The sequence below is a fragment of the Montipora capricornis genome, chromosome 6 (assembly GCF_036669925.1).
Source record: "Montipora capricornis isolate CH-2021 chromosome 6, ASM3666992v2, whole genome shotgun sequence".
Classification (NCBI taxonomy): Eukaryota; Metazoa; Cnidaria; class Anthozoa; order Scleractinia; family Acroporidae; genus Montipora; species Montipora capricornis.
The window spans coordinates 12333509-12355905 of NC_090888.1; the positions used below are offsets into that span (position 1 = coordinate 12333509).

General features: G+C 38.9%; 1 protein-coding gene across 1 annotated transcript in view; it reads left to right on the top strand.

Annotated features, from left to right (window-relative positions):
* The first annotated feature begins 4398 nt into the window (after positions 1-4398).
* Positions 4399-22397, top strand: part of LOC138051559 (uncharacterized) — a 36170-nt gene continuing 18171 nt past the window's right edge. Inside the window, exon 1 of the mRNA XM_068897790.1 lies at positions 4399-5362. Within this exon, the coding sequence (XP_068753891.1) occupies positions 5340-5362 (23 nt within the window). The 5' untranslated portion in view covers positions 4399-5339. The remainder of the gene's footprint in view (positions 5363-22397) is intronic.

Sequence of the window (22397 nt, forward strand, 5' to 3'; positions counted from 1 at the left end):
AAAGTGAATAGGCAGATATTCTCCTAATATACTAAAAAAAAAATTCCCTATTGCCGGAAAAATTGAAAATGCTCGACGCCCCGAACAAACCCTCTGTAATAAATGCCCGACCATTGGGAAGGGCAAAATGGCAAATGCCCGGAGAGGGGAAAGGGTCGTCACGCTTGCCTTGACAGAACCATTAAAGCTCAGTGCATAGTTAATAGAGGGGACTGGTTTTGAAGGTCGGAAAACATCAAAGGAGCAAAACAAAGATGCCAAGATTTAGGTTGGAAAGTCCACGATCTTTTGTTTTGCGCTCATACACTATGCATGAATCACGTAATCAACACGTTTCTATTGGTTAGTTCCTCAGTGCGGAGTAAACAACTATTGTGTTTTGTGCACGGTCAAGGCCGAAAAAGAGAACAAAAACCTACAACAAAGAAATTCGTCGGGTTTCATAACCATTCCCCTCTATTAACTCAGTGCTCAGTGCATTAGGCTGAATTTTTCTTTCAACGGTGTTAATTATCACTTCGCGCATTATGTTTCTTCTTTGACTCTGGCCTTTCATGTAATATTGTCACTGAGCATAAACGATAATTAGTAAAATCCAACTAGTGGTCTATTATCAATGCTGCGTTCTGATTGGTTGAGCTACTAGTAGGCTATTTGTTATAGCCCACTAGTAGCGAAAAGCGCCGGCTTTGAAAACCAAAACAACAATTAAAGTCTAGCTTTAACTAGCGAAAGATGTTTTGCCTCGATATTTTTTTGACCAACTAGTTGGATTTTGCTAAAACAATTATTCCTCTCGCCCTCATGGGCTATTGACTCAGAGCCCATTCGGGCTCGAGGAATAATTGTTAAATATTAAAAGTAAACGCCCTACGTCGGTGTCTTTAATCTCCCTTTTTCAACAGGCTTCTGTTAAATCATACCGCCAATCCCAGTTTCCTGTTGTTGCGAATATTGGTGGTCATTTTGCAACAGTTTTTCTCCAGTGATACATAGCGCACTGTAAAAGTGAAAGCATTTAAATATTACTGTTTCCTTGAGGAGTCCTGAGAACTAGAGTGACTCCGGATACGTTTCAGATACGTGTGGTCGGGCAAATCGATTTGAATACGCTACGTTTGGATGTGAATATTTTTGAAGGCGGAAAGAATTAGTTGCAGATTCAAAAATACACTGATACATGTGGACGGAGAGACTGAAGACCCTGTCGGTCACCATGGTATCAGCATGTCGTCTGATGGAAGAGTGAGGACACTGGCATACGCATAGAGAGAGTAGCCTTGAGCGATCCCCAGGGAGGAAAGGTGGCGTGCGATCGTAAAGCTGCAACTGCTAATGTGGTTACCGTGCGGGAATTCCATAACACTATGCCATCTCACGGTGGCATCAACGGAGTGCGAATGGCTCTTGTCACTGGTTCCACAGATCAGAGCCAGTAAGTAATTACGTAGGACTAGACAGGGTTCTATTTAGAAGGATACCATGATTGTTGCTACAATCAGCTATCTGAAGTATCCTCATAATCAGTATTATTACTATCACCAGGAACCCAGGCACTGGGAAGGAATCAGCCTCTTAAATAACTTTGTTTACACAGACAAAAATCAGGTGACCTTGTGAAAGGTCTTTGACACTGGACCGGGAAAATCTGTTCGTTGGTCTTGATTACATGGTTAGCTAGATATTTATTACCTCGCCGTTGAATGGGGCAATTGCAACGTAATGATGTCCACTAATGGTGTCCTATCCCCTTACCTTTCCTTTTAGTATCAAGTAAGCTACCATGTCAGTCGTACGTATTCGAATTGTCACCTGTACATTTTGTCCCATGCTGGGAAAAGAAACCGGTAAAACCACCCGAAGCCAGGACCAGCAACGACAAGGCCATTGAAGAGAGTGCTGGAGAAAGTGGCCTTTTCTGTTGCCCAGTAGATGGCTGCATAAAGAGCTACCAGCGTCACTCAAAACTCGAGAACCATGTCATGTTTGGTCGGTGCTGTTTGCGACCTCACAAAAAATACAGCTTGCTAGACCACGCATTCCTACTTTATGCAGAGAGGCTCACTGAAGGAGACAGCTCCTAGCCCACTCTCGCCGTCCAGGCTAAACAATGTGAGGCCGTTGAGTCAATACAGCTACGCTGGGCCCTAAAAGGATCCAAGAAGGCAGCCAGGAAGTACCAGGAGGACAAGTTTAGAATTGGCCAGGAGACAGCCCACAAAGCTGACCTCGAACAAGTTGCAAGGGAAATGCGGTATGCGCGAAACGAAAGAGGCCGTGAGCGCCAATTCACCGTTGCTGACATCCTGACCAGGGTGCAAATGCAGAGCTTCTTCTCCAGAACAGCTGCCAAACTTCGCCACGCTGTCGCCCCAGAACACGACGATGAAGAAACGGACGAGAAAGACCGAGCGGCCAAAGATGACAAGGCTTTCTCAGATGCGCGCAAGACCATCCTGATGCAATGCACACCAATGCAACCCATAGTCTACGACACGTGGAACCTCTGTGCAATGACGTCGTCCAACAAGCTCAGTAAGCTACGTCCAGATAGGGATTAACTTCAATGAACGTTTGTATTACAAAGCTGTGAGATGCTCAGAGTGCACGCTTAAACTTGTGGTGAAAAGAAGTTGTGAGGAAACTTGAAAATGATCAACATGTCAGCCTAGAAGCCAATGTTTTTCGATTCCCTTTTATTTTCTTCAATCTTTCTGGGTTTAGTACTTTGCTAGTAACCACATGTCTTCTCAGGGAACTATTTACCTAAGACTTCTACCATGGCACTACAATGATATACAATACCAAAACAATATCATGTAACATTAGAGATACATATCACGCAAAGACAACTTGAATCTCCTGGAAGACAAAACACAGCTTATTCGGCAATATGGAATAAAGCGCTGTGTTACTGCACTACCACACGTACGCAATGCGTGCCTATTTTTTCTAAAGATGACAGGATTTTTTTTTTCTGACAAATGATTAATAGGCCGGTAGCCAGGTTTTCAAACCTCAGAAAAAAGATCTGTTTCGCCGTATGAACGTGTTAGCCATAGGGCCTCTGCTGGCACGACGTCTGGGTGACCCCTTAAATGGTCTTAATAATGTCCTGCGACTTGAAAAAATTGACTGAAACGCTGCAGTTCAATAGGCCTTTTGCAACTAACGACCACATGGTACAAAATCCGCCATGCTGGAGGGCAAGCTTATTATTATTCCCCCACTGGGACATTAAAACAAAGGCAAGTCAAGCTTGACTAGTTCAGGTCTCTTTGTTTTAATGTCCGCCCAGTGGGGGAATAATAATGAGCTTACCCTCCAGCACGGCGGATTTTGTACCATGTGATCGTTAGTTGCAAAAGGCCTATACCACCCAACTCAGTCCCTTCTGTTTTTTTAGTTACACGTACCACAGGTAACCCAGTGTAGGCTCATGGAGCGTCTACAATCGTGGTCAAAAGTTGTCGGGAAAGTTGCGGGCATCAGTTCACTTAATACCTAATTCGATTATTCTAACTATTGGCGAAGTATTTGGGTTAATACCACGCTCTTGTGGCCCCCTCCCCTATATTCAGAGGTTATCAATGGGTTTAACCGTTGGCCGTAAAAGGGCTAAAAATTTAACCGTTAGCCGTAAAACAAATTGAAAACCGTTAACCGTAAAAAATATATTAGCGCAACCCATAATACAACCCCTCGCCCCCGTATCAATGTTGATCGGGCAATAACTTTGGGCATTCACGAAAAAAGTCCATAGGTTTTTTTCCCTACTGTCTTTGAAAAGTGGGGAAGGGGTGAACTGATATGGGGCATCAAGTGCCCTAGAAATTTAAAATCGAGATTGTAGCTATGGATAGTGAAGGCAGTTGTTAGTATCTATCGCACTAGAGAGGAGAAGGCCATAGAAAGAGACAAATTAAAGCAAGGATTCAAATCGGTGAAGATCACAAATATACTGCTCCCTTTAAAAGTATTTTGATTGACTTTCTTGGCTTCCCAGGATTGGCTTCTATGACCAGGCCAAGAAATTTTGCTAGGGGTCGTTTGACTTGAAACTTTATCGGCTGGCGAAGGTTAATGGCAAAGCGGAAAATTACGCCATACTAACTCAACAACAACTGGAGCTGGAATTTCCCTTCTTCTTTGGCTCGGAGGGGAAAGCGAGCTAAACCGGGTAAGTAGCCTTAATTAAAAGTCAAATACGGCTACTACGTGGTGTAAGCCTCGCACAAAAGGAGAGCGCACAAAACGTCCCGAGAGCTGTCTTAAAACTTTTGTTTAGGCCTAATTAGGCCTAAGGTTAATACAGAAAGTTTCCTAAACATGCATAAAAGCTAACCCTAGGCCTAATTAGGTCTAAACAAAAGTTTTAAGACGGCTCTCGGGACGTTTTGTGCGAAAGCAGAAAGCACGTGAGTCGGCATTTGCTTTTGATGTGTCTGCGGGTGGGTTCACTGGGCATATGGTTTTAATTTCGCTAGGGTTAAGAGCGCTGGACTTGACAGTTTTGGAATACAAAAAATCGTAAATGGTTTGAATCGCTGAGTCATATAGCTGAGTGAAGTACGATCGTCCGGGAGAGTATAGTCCTGAGAAGGCCTGTTTGACATGACATTGACTAACGTTTTGACAACCTAAACGGAAGTCATCTTCTATTTCTTAGAAATTAAAAGTTCCAAATTCCTACGTCCCGCACGCAGTACAGTCAGTACGGGATTGATATGTACCGGTATTTGTGGATCAGATAAATTACATTTTTTGTCAACCGAGAATGTTCCCTATACTTTTCATGATTTTGCCATGCTCATTAACTATTATATTTCTGGTTAATTATTATATTCTAATGTAAAACAATGGTAATTAATTATCAAAATTTCAGAAACAGTAACGGAAAAAAAATAAAAGTTAGCCGTAAAAGGGCCAAAAATTTAACCGTTAGGTGTAAAAAAGCTTAAAATTTAACCGTTAGCCGTAAAAGCCACTACCCCATTGAGACCCTCTATTCAATGTTGGAGTTCTTCAAGCAAGAAAAGTCACCATTTTTTTCCCTGGAAAATCCAACATTGACAAGGGGGAGGGGGGTTACCTGTAAAATGAAGCTACCTCCCCAACACTTTTGTCAAGGATTGTAGTTCTTGATAATCTCCCCGAGTTGTTAGTTGTCCTGTGTTAGATGTCCTGTGTGTCGTGTCACACCTCAGGCTCTGAGGTCGACTTATGTAACACAACCACACGACTTCGAAGCACATGTTCCGCGTTTACAAGTCCTAAAGTCTATCACTGAGTGTCAAGCTGGCTGAATTTCGTTGTAGTTCGCCGCAGTTTTTACGGAAATGAAGAAAAACAAGAACATAAGGTACAAGAAAACGTATTGTAGCTCTGATTTAAAAATACTGAACAGGATAGATATTTGAACACTTCGGCGCGGTGTGCAGTGACAAGAGCTTAATGCACCGTTAGTGCTTTCAATAAGAAAAGCGTTGGCCACTTCGCTCTGAGAAGTCGGCTACTTTTTCCCGTAAATTAAATTAATTGAAGGATTCCTTCAAACTGAAAGTAAAATTCATTTTTGATGGATTTGAATGTACTTTTCAAAATAATACTGCCATCTTCGAGCTACAGTGGAAGGCTAACTTTCCCCCGCACTTTTACCTACACTGGTAAACGGTCGCATTTTTTACGTAATTTAATTATGTTTAGTTACGTCCGCAAACATATCAAGACGTTTTATGCAAAACAGGATTTTGCTGAGTAATCGTTGCATCAAGACTTGTTTCCACTAAAACAGGAAAGTTTGGGCAGCACTAAAATCCGGAATCCGGAACCCGGAATCCGGAAATCAGAATTATCCACAATTCGCGAGAACTACAACTTCTAGTCCACTTGATAACTCGATTGGTTTTGCTAGTGCTTATCCGGTGGATAGCATTATCCACCCTTTAAACAATCAAGGCCTTATTTCTTGTGAATCTTGATTATCATAAAGTCTTCAAAGTGGAAATCCCTGTTTCCAAGGAGACATCAAGTAAATTAATGATCATTCATGATAATTAATGATTATTGTACATGGTCAAGTTTGCGTAAAAGTTATCATAATTATTTGAAATTTATTAAATAAACAAAGTTGGGAGCAACTTCAGAATACCCGGCCACAGCTAACCACTATTGTTTCCCCTATGCGGCATCCTTTGAAGAACGAGACTTAATACAATAGAGCCTATTCTTATTCAATGAAATGCAAATAAGTGGCCGGGTATTCTGGGCCCGGTTGTTCAAAAGCCGGTTAACTTAATCCAGCATTAGCATAACTTTGGTAAAATGTTTTCAACTTTTAAGTGCATCTTTCTTTTGATTATTTTTCGTTTCCAATATTGACTTCCTCTAATGTAAAATTTTGCCAAATATCAGCGTTGTACAACTCCTTGGTAATTTTTAAATCTGGGATTAGCATTAATCGCCTTTTGAACAACCGGGCCCTGAAGTTTAGCCCAAAGTTGTGCCTTACCGTCTTTCCTTCCTTTGTTTATGTTCTAGCTATTACCACAGCCTCCAAAATAAGAAATTATAAACTGGCTATACCACATTATTTTAGGGTGTTTAGGGAAAATCTTTAGTTAATCACCAGTTTAAAACTCGAAAATGGTCATGTGGAATTCCTTTAATCACTCACTGAAAAACTGTCTCCATTAACCCATCAACATCCAAACCGGCCGAAACCGGCCAGACTTAGTATTTTACTCTGTCTAACGCCAGACGATTTTACTCGTCAATGGGGAACCCCTGGGAGTCATTGGGTTAATGATAAAATTATCGTTAGATCACACACACGATGATTCTGCGCAAAACCGACCTTTACCTAGGCGATTTGCCAGAAACTTGAAAAATGCTGGGCCTAGTTTTTTCAAGATAATCCAAATGCAATTTGTTTCCATGTTGTCCATTTGTGTCCACCCATGCGTCTCGGTCTTTCCTTTTGGTATATTTCTTTCATGTTGTTCAACAGTTTTACATGTAAGTGGTTATTGGAATGTTTCATTCTACTTTTTGGGCATTTTGGGTGTCATGAAATTACATCATTCGGAGGCCCATGGTATGTTCAAAGTGGGAAAACTTGGCTGAAAAACCTTCTAATCCAAGCCGAACATATCATTAGTTGACAGCCTTGAAGTGAAATATTCATCTGCCTTTCGGTAGAATCTTCAAAACTTGCTTGTTTCCTGACCTATTCAGTGCTAGTGGGACGTCTCCAATTAACTTAACTTCAATAAACCATGTGAATTTTTCATATTCACTGTTTGTTCTTCCTCAATCTATAGTCAACATCTTCAGTCACGCCTGTCAGTCAGTGAGTTCTTTCAAAGAGGTATTTTTGTCCCAAGGCAGCTGAAAAAAGAAGGAAAGTGAATTAAACAAGTCTTAAGTTTCCTTTATTGTAATGTGGACTGACTCTGCTTGATGACGCCATCACTATGCTCAAGTCTTCTAATTATATCCAGATTAACAAGGTCAGATCTATTTTACAGTTTATAATTCCGACTCAGAGTTAAATACTTGAGAGTGGGGATTATAGCAGAGTTTACTAGGAGTGGGTAAGTTGTTGTAGTTCTCACGAATTGTGGATATTTCTGGTTTCCGGTTTCCGGGTTCCAGATTCTGGATTCTGGCTCTTAGTGCTGCCATTCGTGAACTGCCTTTTTATGGCGTGAGTGACATTGTTTCATACCTTGGCCAGTTTAATAACATAATGAACAAACAATACTTTACATGTACCTTCTAAGAGGTATCTAGATAAACTTTCGAGCCTTTATGATTTAGATTTATTTTCTCTAAATCTCGGATTCTTTTTTGTCACAAGAAAATATGAAGAATCATTACTACCCGCCGCATAGTTTTAATCTTCTGCAAAAATAAGCTGTCAAGTTTTTGAAAGCAGTTATTTCTCTTTGCTTCATAACAGCTTAAGAAGTCTATGATGCAATATTGAAAATTTCTGGCTTCATTTATTAGATGAATAGAATTTTGGGTTCTCTGTAATTGGGGTCTCAGAAACTAAAATAAGCACAGCTGACACTTTAAACTTTGACATGTCTATATCTGACTATCAGTTTGAGGACTTTCCAACGCCTTTCGCATTTGGAGGCATTGGTATGTATATAAGAGACCATCTGAATTACACAATTCTTGAAAAATCGTCTAACAAGGCCTTCCAAGCTCTATGGATCAAAGTTCATTTTTCTGGGCATCCAAACATTATCTGTGGTGTGTTATACAGATAGCATAATTCCCTGCAGTAATTTTGACTATTTTGATGAAGTACTGGAAAACCTTAAGGTTTCAAATAAATATATTTATTATGGGGGACTTCAATATAAACCTTCTTGCTGCTGAAACTTGTAATTATGCACATAATTTCCTTCTTTCCTTACAACTTTATGCACTAATTCCTACAGCTGATAAACCAACTCGAGTTTATAATAACTCTGCAACACTAATTGATAACATTTTTGTTAATAAGCTTGATGGCATCATTAAAAGTGGGAATTTATTTTGTCTAACATAAGTGAGGTTAACTATCAATAGAGTTATTTCAGTAGAGTTATGACCTAGAGTTAGAGTTAACGATTTCCAAAATCCTGAATTCAAGATTTTGGAAACTTAACTCCATGAAAATAACTCTAAGAATAGTTGTCCCCAACATAGGTGACCACTATTAACAATTTTGCATTGTTCATAGCATCAAAACTGCAACTGTATAATTAAAGGAAAATTATGAACAAGGCGAGATTTTTCTCAATCCTCCGAAAATGATTGTCTCGCTGAGCTAGCATAAATTAGTTGGGATACTGTTGTCGCCACAGAGCAAGGTGATATAAATCACTCTTTCTCCACATTCTACAACAAGGTTAGTAAAGTTTGAAAATATTGTCCCGGTGGAGAGCAAAGCAACTCTCGAAGCCTTGGATGACGCATGGAATAAAGTATTCAATGAGAGTGAAGAACTTGTTTTACATGTCTGGTAACCAGGAATTGTATAGAATATACAGGAATAAAATCCTGAGTATCTCTCATACCTACAGACCAGTATCTCTTTATTATCTAACTTCATTCATGTTTTTGAGAAAATAATGTTAAATAGATTAAAAGCATTTATTGATAAAAATTACATCTTATACAGATCACAATATGGCTTTTGTGATCATTCAACGCTACATGCATTACTTGGAATTGTTAACTCTATACAAAGGAATGCGGACAACAATCTGTTGTCACGTGGTATTTTTATCGATTTAAAGAAATCTTTTGACACAGTTGATCATACAATTTTACTTAGTAAATTAAATCACTATGGAGTCAGAGGCATTGTAAATGACTGTTTTCATCATACATGTACTTATTTCAAAGTACCCAAACAACAGAAACTAGCTCGTTTATGTCTGAGAAGGAAATTGTGCTGTGTGGTGTTCCACAAGGATCAGTGCTGAGTCCTCTTTCTCTTTCTGATATTTATTAATGATATTCCAAATTTTTCGCAAAAGTTTAAATTTTTGCTATTTGCATGTGATACAAACATGCTCTATGCAGATAAACACCCAAAGTTCCCGGTGGAAACTGTTAATAATGAGTTGAAATCTGCATGTGAATTGTTGTGTGCAAATAAATTGACACTTAACACGAAAATATCTAACTAATTTGTTATGTTTCAACCACCTCAATGGTCAGTTAATTGTGAGATTCAGTTGAAAGTAATAGACTACGGCAGTAATGTACAGTAATTTATCATCACATTATAGAATGTATAAGGAGTATATTATACATTGTATATTTAGGTGTTTTGACTGACAATCAGTTATCTTGGAAATATCATAAACAATATATTTCCACAAAGATTAGTACAATTGTTGGGATGATAGCTTGTCTACGACACTTTGTTCCTTCACATATGCGAGGCATATGCGTGTATTGTGTATGATGCATTTTCTGAATCCACAAACTCATGTTATTCCTTTTTTTCTCTCTTCAAAAATACTACCCATTCAACTGCTTTTCTTTGAAAATGTATCACAAGTTCAATGTATTATACATGTATCAAATAGTTATGCACCTGAAGCAATCTCTGAAAGATTTCTTAAGTGTAGCTCTGTACATTTGTATAATAAAATGGCTTCTTCTTGTGGCAATTATCATTTTGAATTTTCACGTCTCAATCAACAGCTGAATTCTTTTGCTTGCTTTGGCGCAAAAGTATGGAATTGCCTCCCATCTCAAGTATGTAACTTGCCTAAACCACAACAAGTTGTAAAATTGTTGAGACACTTTCATTAAAAAAAACCTTTTCTTGCTTCCAATGCCCGCTGTATCTAGAATTTAAACCTTTCCCACTTCCTCTCCCCTCTCCCCCTTTCAATGTTGACTGTTTAAGTTTCCAACATTTTTTGTCTTGCTAGCAACACTTATAAGGGGGAAGGGGGGCTGCAGTGTGAGAGATAATAGAGAAATTAATAATGCCCCAAGAAGGTGAAGTGTCTCCACTATTTTTGCAACTTGTTGTCAGATGATTGCAATAATTTTGCCAGTCCGGATTTGAATCCTACACATGTGTAGGGAAAAGTTTCAACGTAGAAAACAGGAACTAAAGAAACAATCGTTAGATATCGTATAAGCTCTGAAACATTTGAGAAGTTTGCACGCGAAGTGCACAGCACATTGTACCAAACATGAAAGGGTATTAATTATTGACATACGGTGCCATCGATTTTCAAGTGTTGGAGTTATCATTGCTAACAGAAGACTCCGTACCAAGCAAAGTATTTTGCACTACAGATCTGATGCTCCGAAAGTTACACATGGCTTGTATTATGTAACACAATACCATTTATTGTGTTTCTTGGTGATGTCAACCGGGATGGTGGCAAACAGTTGAAAATCATAATTATCTTCCAGGAAACAGCACAATTCAACTAATACTGTCTTTTCTACTAAATCCAATACATTACCAGATGATTCGTAATAAAGTTCACACAGTTAGAAATCCTGTACATATCATCTATTCCATTTACCAACGGTCTACCATCGCAACAGCAAGAAATATGATGTCATATTATTTTCTCAGTGAAAAGTTGTGGTAGACTGTGTAGACCATTTCATATAAATGTCATAATGTGTAGCCAGTACAAATTTGTTCACTTTTGCATCTCATTGTAAAACAAATCTCGCAAAGGATTTAGCACAATCGGGTGCTTTCTTTTGATCATTGTGCTTAGTCGGTCATTCCAAAGAACATGGAATTAGCCTGTACCCGACAGGTCACTTAGAGGACTTGCTACTAAGCGTTACCAATCCCTTCTCTGGAAGCAGACTAGCCTGAAAGCAATAAGTAATGTCACAAATGGACCTCTATGAAAATGTATCTTTGTATAACAATGTTTGCTAAGAATTGATTTTCGGAAAGTGAATGTTAGCTTTAAATGGCATGCAATCGCAGTTAAAGGAGAGGTTATGTCTGTTTCTCATTCGTAAACAACAGCTAATTTCGTATAGGTTGCGCGTGTGTTAGATGTCATACATGTCAACCGAAATATAGTTGTTTAAATGAGATTTAACTGCCCCATCAGTAAAATGCGGTTAATGGAACGTGACCGTACTGAAAGGGCTATTCATGTCGCGATAGTTATCTTGATGTTCTTCGTAGTCGGTCTTTCAAGGTCATAAAATCAATGGTTGTGTTGTAAATAAAATAAGGACATAAAGACTTTGTTCCTAGATTTCAGATTATAACGTACACCTGCATTGGCCAATTAGGTTAAGCCCTCATTCATTACTGCTGAAGAGCATGTGTAATGCCTACCTTAATAGACAGAGTCTTGCTATAAAAGCCTCAGTTAGCCGTCCAAGGTTCCCTTGGCAGTTTGTCTTCTTTAGTAAACCAACTAGCTGTTTTCAATTTGTTTAAGTTTTTCCCCTCCCTCCCTCCCTTTGGAGATGGGTTGGACATATTGTTTTCCCTTCATTAAAATCGGTGGTGCGGTTAAGTCTGCGCAGCGACTTCCCCCAAGCTTGTTGGCTCGTTTGACTTTGTAGATTGCTCGCTAACCAATACTCTTGTCCTCAGCTCGTAGTGCTGGGGAGATAAGTGAGGTTGTTCTATGTCACGCAATCCGGAAGTCGCATAGGCTAACCAGCTGCAAGGCAGTGTTCCCCTCAAAAAACGCCAATACGTCTGTTGTCTCGTTCTATTGCGCCTTGCGTTACGCGTTTAAAAGCCAATTATGCTGATACCAAGGAACAGTGACATTAAGGCAAATTATTTCGAAATCAGTTCCAGGATAGTTCTAGCGTACTTTGAAAAGCGAAAGGATGTGTATTTTTGGACTTGACTCACAGAAAGCACTGAAATGGCTTCTAATTATGTCATACCGAAACCCTGCCAAAATCTTATTGCTGACCCATTTTCCATTCATAGCAGATCAGAGAATTAAAGCCTTGTTTTTTTTTTTGGAAACACCACATCAAACACAAACGATAGACGCCTTCCCATTCCAATAAACGAAGTGACCGTATGGCAATACAGTGACAACCAACTCAGACAACAAGTTGCAAATTTGACACTTTCATTAAAAAACACCTTCTAGCTTTCAATGCTCGCCGCATCTAGAATTTAAACCTTTCCCACTTCCTCTCCCCTCAATGTTGACTATTTAAGTTTTCAACATTTTTTTGTCTTGCTAGCAACACTGATAAGGGGGGAGGGGGGCTGCAGTGTGAGAGATCGATAATAGGTAAATTAATAACGCCTCAAGAAGGTGAAGTGTCTCTCTCCACTATTCTTGCAGCTTGTTGTAGCATTTAAAAAGGCAATACTCAAAGCTTTAGTTTTGGTTGGTCCTAGAAGGCGAGGAAGAACATACTAGCCTATTATCTAAAATTAATGTAAAGTATATTTTACATAGCTTTTGCTGTAATTTATGTCGCCTCTCTGTTGTTTTTGTTGTTATTGTTTAACCTGGTGTACGTCATTTGAGTGATTTTATCTACATCTGTCAGTGATATTAAAGTATTTTAATTTACTTCAAACGTAATTATTGCTAACGATTTGGTATCAATGAGCTTAATAATTATATGTCATTTTAATTACTTTTCATGGATTCACACAACTAGATGACTAGCCTATGCTATTTGTGAGTTGTGTCTATGACTTCATGTCAGTAATGATTTTGTTTAATAAAATTGATGTTCTTGTAATATTGTGTACTAGTACAGCTACATATTACGCAAAGACAACTTGAATCACCTGGAAATGCAGCTCAGTTGACAGAACTTTATGGAATAAAGCACTTTATTATATAGATATTGATGAAATACCAGGATTTCTCCTTTTACTAAAAAATCATATCTTCACCGCGCGCAGTGAACGTATCATTTTTATCTTTCACATGTGAGGATATAGCTGTCGTCATGGTAACGAACACGATTAGCCAATAAAACGCGAGCTTCCTCTTCATTGTACGATACTTTTGTGCTTTAATATAATTCTTCTCTACTACATTAACATTTTTATTGCAAATTTTACATTATCATGATTTGTTTTTCATAACTTTCATATCTTGTTTCATGTTACACAACATGCGTGTTTTAGTGGTTGGTGAACAATTTTTCATCATTTCGAAAATTTATAAAACAAGTTGTTTTAAATCTAGACATTTCATTATTATCTATATAATAAACAGAATGCTGAAAGTATCTGAAAGTATCTTTCAGCAATCGAAGATAAAATTCGTGGCCCTGCGCGGCCACGTAATATCCTCTATGTGTCAAGTTACTGCACTACCACACGTATGCACTGCCCTCAAAGTTAGTGTATAGTTCTTGGTGCACTGCCAAAATTTCAGGGGCACAGCAGAAAAATTAATGTTTGGAGCACAGCTTAAAATACTGGGAGCACCTGTTCCAAGAGAAAAACAGAACTTGAGACATTATTACGTCATCTTCAGTTTTTAAATTTTATTTTAATCCCGTGTTTGTTGTTTTAACTAAGGCTGACTTACTTTTCATTTGAGACAGCGATAAAATTGTTGTGGTTTTTAAAGTGCACCTAACCCCAAAATATTTTTTTTGCTAAAGTGAATCTTTGCAACTGTTCGAAACGCATTGCGGCCATTTTTTCATTATTCTAACCAATCCTGGCACTTTATAGGCTTCGAAAGTTGCGAAAATCCAAGCATCCTTTGTTCACGACCGAGTCAGAAGGGGAGTGGGTCTAGTCCTGATTGGACGTCACAAACTGATTTACATTGCATTAACTCTTTGTAAAAATGCATATTTTGGGGTTAGGTGCACTTTAAATCAACTTGACTTTTCAATTTCAACAACAAATTAGTTAATATTATCATGTTAAAGCATAGGCAGCCCAAGCTCGCGTCACTAGAGACAGCCGTTGAGAATTTAAACGCGTTATAAGACTTTGTATGGGAAATCAAATACCATCAAGGAGCGACTTCAGAATACCTGGCCACGATTGCGTGACATGGAACGGTTGCTCCCGTAGTCCCGCGGTCGTGTTGTAATCATTAAATTTAAATATATTTAAATTTAAATATATATATTTATTTGGGAGCGATTTCAGAATACCCCCTCACTTAGGAGCGTTAGTGCTAAGATGCCGTGGTCCGTGGTCCGCAGTCTGGCACTGAATGACTGGGTTTGTGTAAAGCGCTACCGCGGCCCGAGGTCCCACAGTGGGCGAATAAGTGTTTGTGGAAGGGCTACCGCTGTCCGCAGTGGGCCACTAAGTGTTGTTGAAAATGCTACCGCAATCCGAGGTCCCACAGTGGGCCACTAAGTGTTGTTGAAAATGCTACCGCGGTCCGAGGTCCCACAGTGGGCGACTAAGTGTTGTTGAAAATGCTACAGCGGTCCAAGGTCCCGCAGTGGGCGACTAAGTGTCTGTGGAAGCGCTACCACGGTCCGAGGTCCCGAAGTGGGTGACTAAGTGTTTGTGGAAGGGTTACCGCTTTCCGCAGTCCCACAGTGGGCCACTAAGTGTTGTTGAAAATGCTACCGTGGTCCGAGGTCCCGCAGTGGGCGACTAAGTGTTTGTGGAAGCGCTACCGTGGTCTGAGGTCCCGCAGTGGGCGAACAAGTGTTTTTGGAAGTGCTACTGCGGTCCGCACTCCCGTAGTGGGTTAGTAAGTTTTTGTTGAAAGTGCTACTGCGGTCCACAGTCCCATAGTGGGCAATGAATGTAAGTGAGAAAATGATAGGGAAATGAAGATTTCAAAAGAGTGCTTAGGCCTTATGACTGAAACGAATACTTAGGCTTAATCAGTAAACGAGTGCTATATTGTTCACACGCTCTCGGTAGAACGTGTAGTTAACCGTACCCCCCCAAAAAAGCTAAGATTTTAAAAGAGTGCTTAGGCCTAATAACTGAAACGGGCGCTTAGGCTTAATCAGTAAACGTGTGCTATATTGTTCACACGCTCTTGGTAGAACGTGTAGTTCACCGAACCGTAAAATAAAAGGAAAGATTTGAAAAAAGTGCTTAGGCCTAATCACTGAAACGACCGCTTAGGCATAATCAGTAAACAAGTGCTATGTTCTTCACACGATCTCTGTAGAACGTGTAGTTAACCGAACCCCCCCAAAAAGCTAAGATTTTAAAAGAGTGCATGTATGGCGAGATGTATGATACATCAGACCATGGGGGTGTACACATCACCGCAAATCAGTTCATTCGGCGTTGAAGTGAAAGGCACACACATGTAGGGTTAAAAACTCCTCCCAATATGAAGAAATGCTGGCCTGCGTTACATGTTTGGATTGTTACGCATGTAATTATGATTGGTTAAGCATGTAATTATGCTTGAAGATTCCTCCGATAAAGTAGATGTAAGCCTCATCATTATAGTGAAGCATTTCTATAGCAACATATTAGCAAAACGACTTTAAAGACAATGCCGTAAGAATATTGCTTTTTTTCGTCCTAACTGGACCCGCTTTAATTCATGGAGTACATGTCATTGAGATAGATATCGTCGAACGTTGATTCTATAAAAAGTGTCACCTCCTAGCCAAGTCCTGCTAGAACAACGTTACTTGTTTATTGTTTTTGGTGTGCGTAACTCATCTAAAAGGAGAAAGCATGCGTTCTGTTGAACTTTTTTTCGGTTGAAATAATGAACAGTGTCCGATGAAAGTGATTTGCAACAAGTTGGTTCGAGTAATTGAAGTAACACTTGATTGAATTTGTATTGCAAGGGAATAAACAAAGAAGGCCGCGCGACTGTGAATGGAAACGCAAAGTGTAAATTATACATCAAGCCATAGAAGGCGATTGATTTATTAATTGATGGATTGCTTAATTGTTATATTTTTTCTTTGGGAAGAGACAATAATTAAACAAAGCCGCATAATTTCAACTTTTCGCAAAATGTCGAGGGACAATCGACGCTAGAATACATAAAAAAGACATCGACACAGTTTCAGGCGATGTAATTTTTTTTGCCTTGGTTCCAGCTTTTGAAAATTGCCATAACAACGGTGAAAGATTTAACCACTGCGGGACCGTGGTGGCAGTGCCGAGTACATATATGTAAATTACGCTCCACTGCGGGACTGCGGTAGCACAAGTAAACTAGGCACAACTGCGGGACTGCGGTACCAGCTTTCTAAGGTTCAATGTAAGTGAGGGGGTTTTTTAGGCCTAAGGTTAGCTATTATGATTGTTTAGGATGCTTCTTAAGTATTTATCTTTTGTTTCCATATGTAAATATTTATTGACTGCGGGACTACGGGAGCAGGCATTTAATGTCACGCAATCGTGGCTGGGTATTCTGAAGTTTAGCCAAAGCCTAAAAAATGCTCAATTTAACCTTCATTCAATAAAATGAATCAAAATGACTCACCTCTGGTGTATTCTTGTGCCTTCTGGAGCTAATTACACCGTTTCGGGAATTCTGTGTATTAAATGTTTTCAATGTTCTAATAAGAAGTCAAAGCTGCACACTACGATTCCTACAGTTGTCAGCTCCGAGTCGGTTTGCGACTAGAAAATCCATCCCAGCCGAGATTCTTTCACGCAAAGCTAAAGCCACATCATTTGCAAACCTCCGAGAATGTTTCGTAGTCAAAAATCCCTACGCACTTGGTTGGAAATGAGCATTTTCTCCTTCGATTCCACGGTAGCTGATGAATTTAACAGCAACTGATGACCCGTGAAGACACGGAGCTTGGGTCCGGGGTCAAATTAACTCCACACGATGAGGTACAGTCATTTTATTTACAACACGTAGCCCATCCCCACAGCGGCTTCTCGTAACCATGGAGCTGTTCGAGACATAGAAGTTGTGGCTATCTTTCACATTTATCAAGTCTAAAGAAAGCGAAATTTCATTTGTCGTACCTTCTTTTCCATTGGAATTTAAACCATCTTTAACTTAAAATGCTCTTTCGATCCGATTTTTTCAAGATTATCACTTCGAAACACGTCATAAATTAGCAATTCCTTCGGCAAACAAACAAGCAAGTGCCTAGTAGCCAAGCTTTAAATGTTGAGAGGAGTCTGGGCCAGGGCCTGGTCATCTTCTGGGCATAACAAAGTAAGTTTCTATTTCATTAATTAATATTACAATACTTCAGGACAGAACAGGAGCAGGAGCCTGATAATGCAGTCGACAAATTTGCCATGAAGGTGGTAAAAAAACAACGAAACAGTCAGCTATTTACCTCGCTAGTACTCGCAAATTTTGTGGTACTTTATCGCACGTGGCGGAAAGATATGCGTGGAAGTGACTCGCCGCAGACGTCACTGCAAACAGCTGTGCGGAGGAATGGAGATTCCTTTTACGTTGGTGTTTAGTTGTTCGAGTAAAGCGAAAATTAATCGCTTGAAAGAATTCTTGGAGAGGAAGGTTCGCTAATAAACACTCAAAGACACAAACGGCTCCTTTAGGAGCCACCACTAAATGAAAAAGTCAATGAACTACAGCAACATGCTCACAGTTTCTTTGTGTTTATTTCTTGACATCGTAAGAATTTTTATGAATATTAGACAAGAGGCTCTAAGTAGCCTATACTCATGCGCTGCCAGGTTATTTGTACTTTTGTTGACAGTTTAATAATAATAATAATAATAATAATAATAATAATAATAATAATAATAACTTTATTGTACACCACAAAAAGAGGAATATAGGTGTCACAAGAATCTATTTGAGAGAAGTTGCTCTTTATCGTGTGAGTTCATTGACCTATACTTTTCATCTTTATTTGAAAGAGTCTGTTTTTTCGATGGGTCCATAGACCTGTACTTTTCAAAACAATTTGAAGGAAGTTCTTAAGAATTTTTTCTCTGGGTCCATTGGGCTGTAAATTTCTCTCCTCTTTTTTCCAGGTTGCTGCAATTTCTAAAGTAGATTTATGCTTTCTTATTATTTGTTTCCTATATTTGATAATTCACATAAACATCTAAGAAATGCAACCTCATGGTTTGTTTCAAAACAATTAAATTTACTTTGAATAATAGAACAAAAGAGATCAATAACAGAATCTACATTGAAAATACTTTTGTTACATTTTTTGGTTCAAAACCATTGTATACAAAAACGTGGTAAGTTATCTTTTGCTTTGCATACCACTGGAAAACATAACTACTTCAGGAGCTAGAAATTCACATCAAAAAGCCTGTGCTGCTTTTCTTATTATCCAAAATGGCAGTTTTAAGCTGTTGTTTACTGGGAACCACATTACAAGATAAATTTCCCTGACATCTTGTTCTATGAATAACTTTTACATGGCCAGCGGCCTACGTCTAATTTCTATAGAAAATCAGAAATAAAAACATATTTTGCTGGAGTAACATTTCTGATAAATTGCTCTTCCATTCTCAATGATACTATCAACTGTTTGAGAGGTGCAATAGTTACAATACTTTTGAGGTGGAAAAACAAATAGAATAAAATGACACAGCGGAATATTCTTTGCAAGAACAAGGATAAACATCATTTAAGTGCTCCTAGGGTCTAAAATTTTGTTTTCGAACATATAATGAATGAACAATGCTTCCATTGTTGCTTTACATTTTAATAATGTTAACACATTTTAATCTCATAAGTAACAGATGTTTGTGCACATACATTCTGAAAAATTTGTACCAAATTCATTAATGAATCTATTTCAATTGAAGTACATGTTGCAAATGGGTCCCATACCTAATAAATCTCTCTCATGAGAGTAAAAAATTTTACACCTCCCATCAGGCAAACAGTATATTGCTACTGTGTTAAGTTCAAGTGTTAAAATATGTGCATGATAATTATCCATGAGCAAAGAATCAAAGGCAGTTAACATTGATATAACATAAGCAGGCCTTCTGATAGGGTGCGATTAAAAAATGCAAATTATGCGTTTTCACAACAAACTTATCCATGAGTAAATTTTTATCAGTTTTCAACGAAAGAAACTACATTTTGCCGAAAAACTTACAACTTCGTTTATTTTTCACAAATCTCTTCTCTAAGAGAAGGCAACCGTGTCATTTCAGTGGTGTGTATATAAGGACGTGTTTGTGTTGCACCAATACAAGGAGACTCGTACCAGGTCCCCGACATGCAAAATGAAGCCTTGAACTTCGAATGTTTACGAAATCGAAGGTGACAGGTTTTTTAGCCTTTTTCCAAGATAAATCATCTTAAAAATGGCGTATTTATGCAGGAATTTCTAAGAAACGTGTTGATTTATGTTTCATTTTATGAATTTTGTGCGTCCTTTTGTGAATTATGCGATTTTTCGTGAATTGTGCGATCGGATGCGATTTGAGGTCGATTGTGCGAAATCGCACCATCGCGTAATATCAGAAGGCCTGCATAGGGAATGCCTGCAATTAGAGGAAGTGCACTATTTAGCAAACCAGTATAACTATCACTGTGTTTCAACTGATAGTTAATGTAGCTTAAGCTATAACCATAACAGACAAATCTGTCAAAAATAGGAGTCCCTGTTTGCATGATTGTGACAAAGCTGAATACATATTATTCCCAATGTTTATCATTTGAACCAAGTCAGCTGAAGAGGTTATTGGGCTTCTGAAATTTTAAACAAGTGCCGACAGAGACATTGCCACACGTTGTGTGCCTGCATTTGCCGTACCAAATACTTCAACATTACCTTGACTGTATGGTGCAGCAATAGTTTTAGTTGGATCAACAATTCCTGGACCTGGGTTGTTTGTACGTCATTTGCGAGTTGAATTAATTCAGGAATGTACAAGTGATACAAATAGATCTTTGTAAAGCCACAGATGATCAATTTGTTACAAATTAATTTGTTACAAATACTGGCAAAAAAATGGCCTCTAAGTAAAACAAAAGTAAGACAGAAAACCAGAATTTCCCCTTGAAGCATCCTCTAAATTCCTTTGCCACCAAATAAACAGAATACATATTAATGACTAGTCTGTATTGTTGAAAGAATTCCCCATTTTGACTTCGTCGCATGCCCATACTGACAATAACAGTAGTTCTAAGAACAGTTCAGATTGCTAAAAGTCGGATCAGTTTTTCTCAGGTATTCTCAGTTTCGCTCAAAGCTGCTCTAAGGTTCTCAAAGATCACTAGGAGCTGAGATGACCGGCATGTTGATGGAGATCAGTTTGAATGACCTTTATGTCGATCCCCGCTCTCGTGCAAAGTGTTTATTTGTAAAACAAATTAGAAAAAATATATATAATTTTGTCTTTAATGTCAACAACTTACCTTTGGCTCCACAATCGAAAAAGATTTATTCTAACAGCTCGATCCGTACGACCCGGGCCGTACGACCGCGACTACAATCACAAAGTTTGAACAGTCAAGATGCGATGATTTGGGTGCGACCATGCACATCCAAGAGAAAATGACACATCTTAAGGGCTAAACTTTCATAAATCCTTCGTCTCGTGTAGATTCGCGTCCGAAAAATCACGCGTCGCTCGCCAAAACATTTTCTCCCGGGATTCTCGTGAGGTGGAATTGTGGCAAGTCTACTTAAGGGGTTGAAACATGAGAGGGATGGTTGATTTCTTCAAACACGCACTGTTTATTTTGTCATGCAAAATGGACTGATATTCCAAGCATACATACATTTTAAGACTCTAATACTTCTTTTCAAGTCTTTCTGTTAATTTTTATGACTCAACAATACATTTTTCAGCTGCTATTAATTGTTTTGAATAATCCCCTACCCCCTGCTCCACGTAAAATTACAGTCATTGTAAATGTATGCAAGCATAAAATTCCATGCACTAATGTTACACGGAAAACAAGAAACGGAGAGAAACGGAGGGCATTTTATACCTCATGCGCTTACTGCGCATGAGTAATTAGGTTTTTGAGCACTCCAAACACAGATGTATCCATGAATAAGCCGCGCCCTTGATTTGTGAAAAAAGTGCGGCTTATTCATGGACGTTTACGGTACTTGAAAACCGGAATAGATACACAACTTCGTAACCGATAATAGACGCGTACTTCAATGATTCAATTAGGTCACCAAGATATGGCAGAAAGAAATTCCGTGCATTTGACGTCGTTGTCGTAGGCCGCTATGTCTCGTGCACTCCTTTGCAGTAATTCCGCTGTTTTTAAGCAAGCCTACACAACATGAAGCGTCACGTGAGGATTTGGTCGCTAAGTAGCCACACATGCTTTCGACCCATGGCAGAGGTCTCTTTTCCCATACTCGTCAGCCCAGTGCTGCCAGCAGGGAACCATTGACTAAGGATGAAGATGAATGCACGGGGAAAGCTTTACAGTATCTGCAATGCAGCAATTCTTTCGGCTCTGAATCTCACTCTAGCTACAGTGTACTCGAATTCGTTTAAACCCGCTCTTTCAAATTTGTATATTTTTCTTTTCTTGCTCGTTGCCATATCCTCTTTAACTTTATCGCGGACTGATAATTATAGTGACACAGTATCATTCCAGGCAGATTTGCTTGCTTTTGTAGAATGTGAAGGCTGTTTTTTTTTTTAAAGAAAATTATTGAATACAAGACAACCCAAGCGCAGTACTTAACTGGGGTATAATTCACCTTTTTAACAATTTTCTTACCTTGAAGAAAAGGCCTCATATTGTTGACCCTCTCTTCACGTTCCACTAGCACAAACCTTTAATATGCCCAAAAAGCATGTGCTTTATTCGTAGTCTTCATTTGCATGTGTCAGTGAAGTTTTAACAAAACAGAAGAGTATGGGATGGAATGAAACATCAACAGAAAAAATGGACCATCACCGGCGTTGGGGGAATTTGAGAAAACTGACGACAAATGAACACACACCGATGAAAGGGAAATAATGTAACTTTATTATTTAGGGCCAGATTTTGTTATGTATATCTATATCTGTTGATTGATGTTTTGGT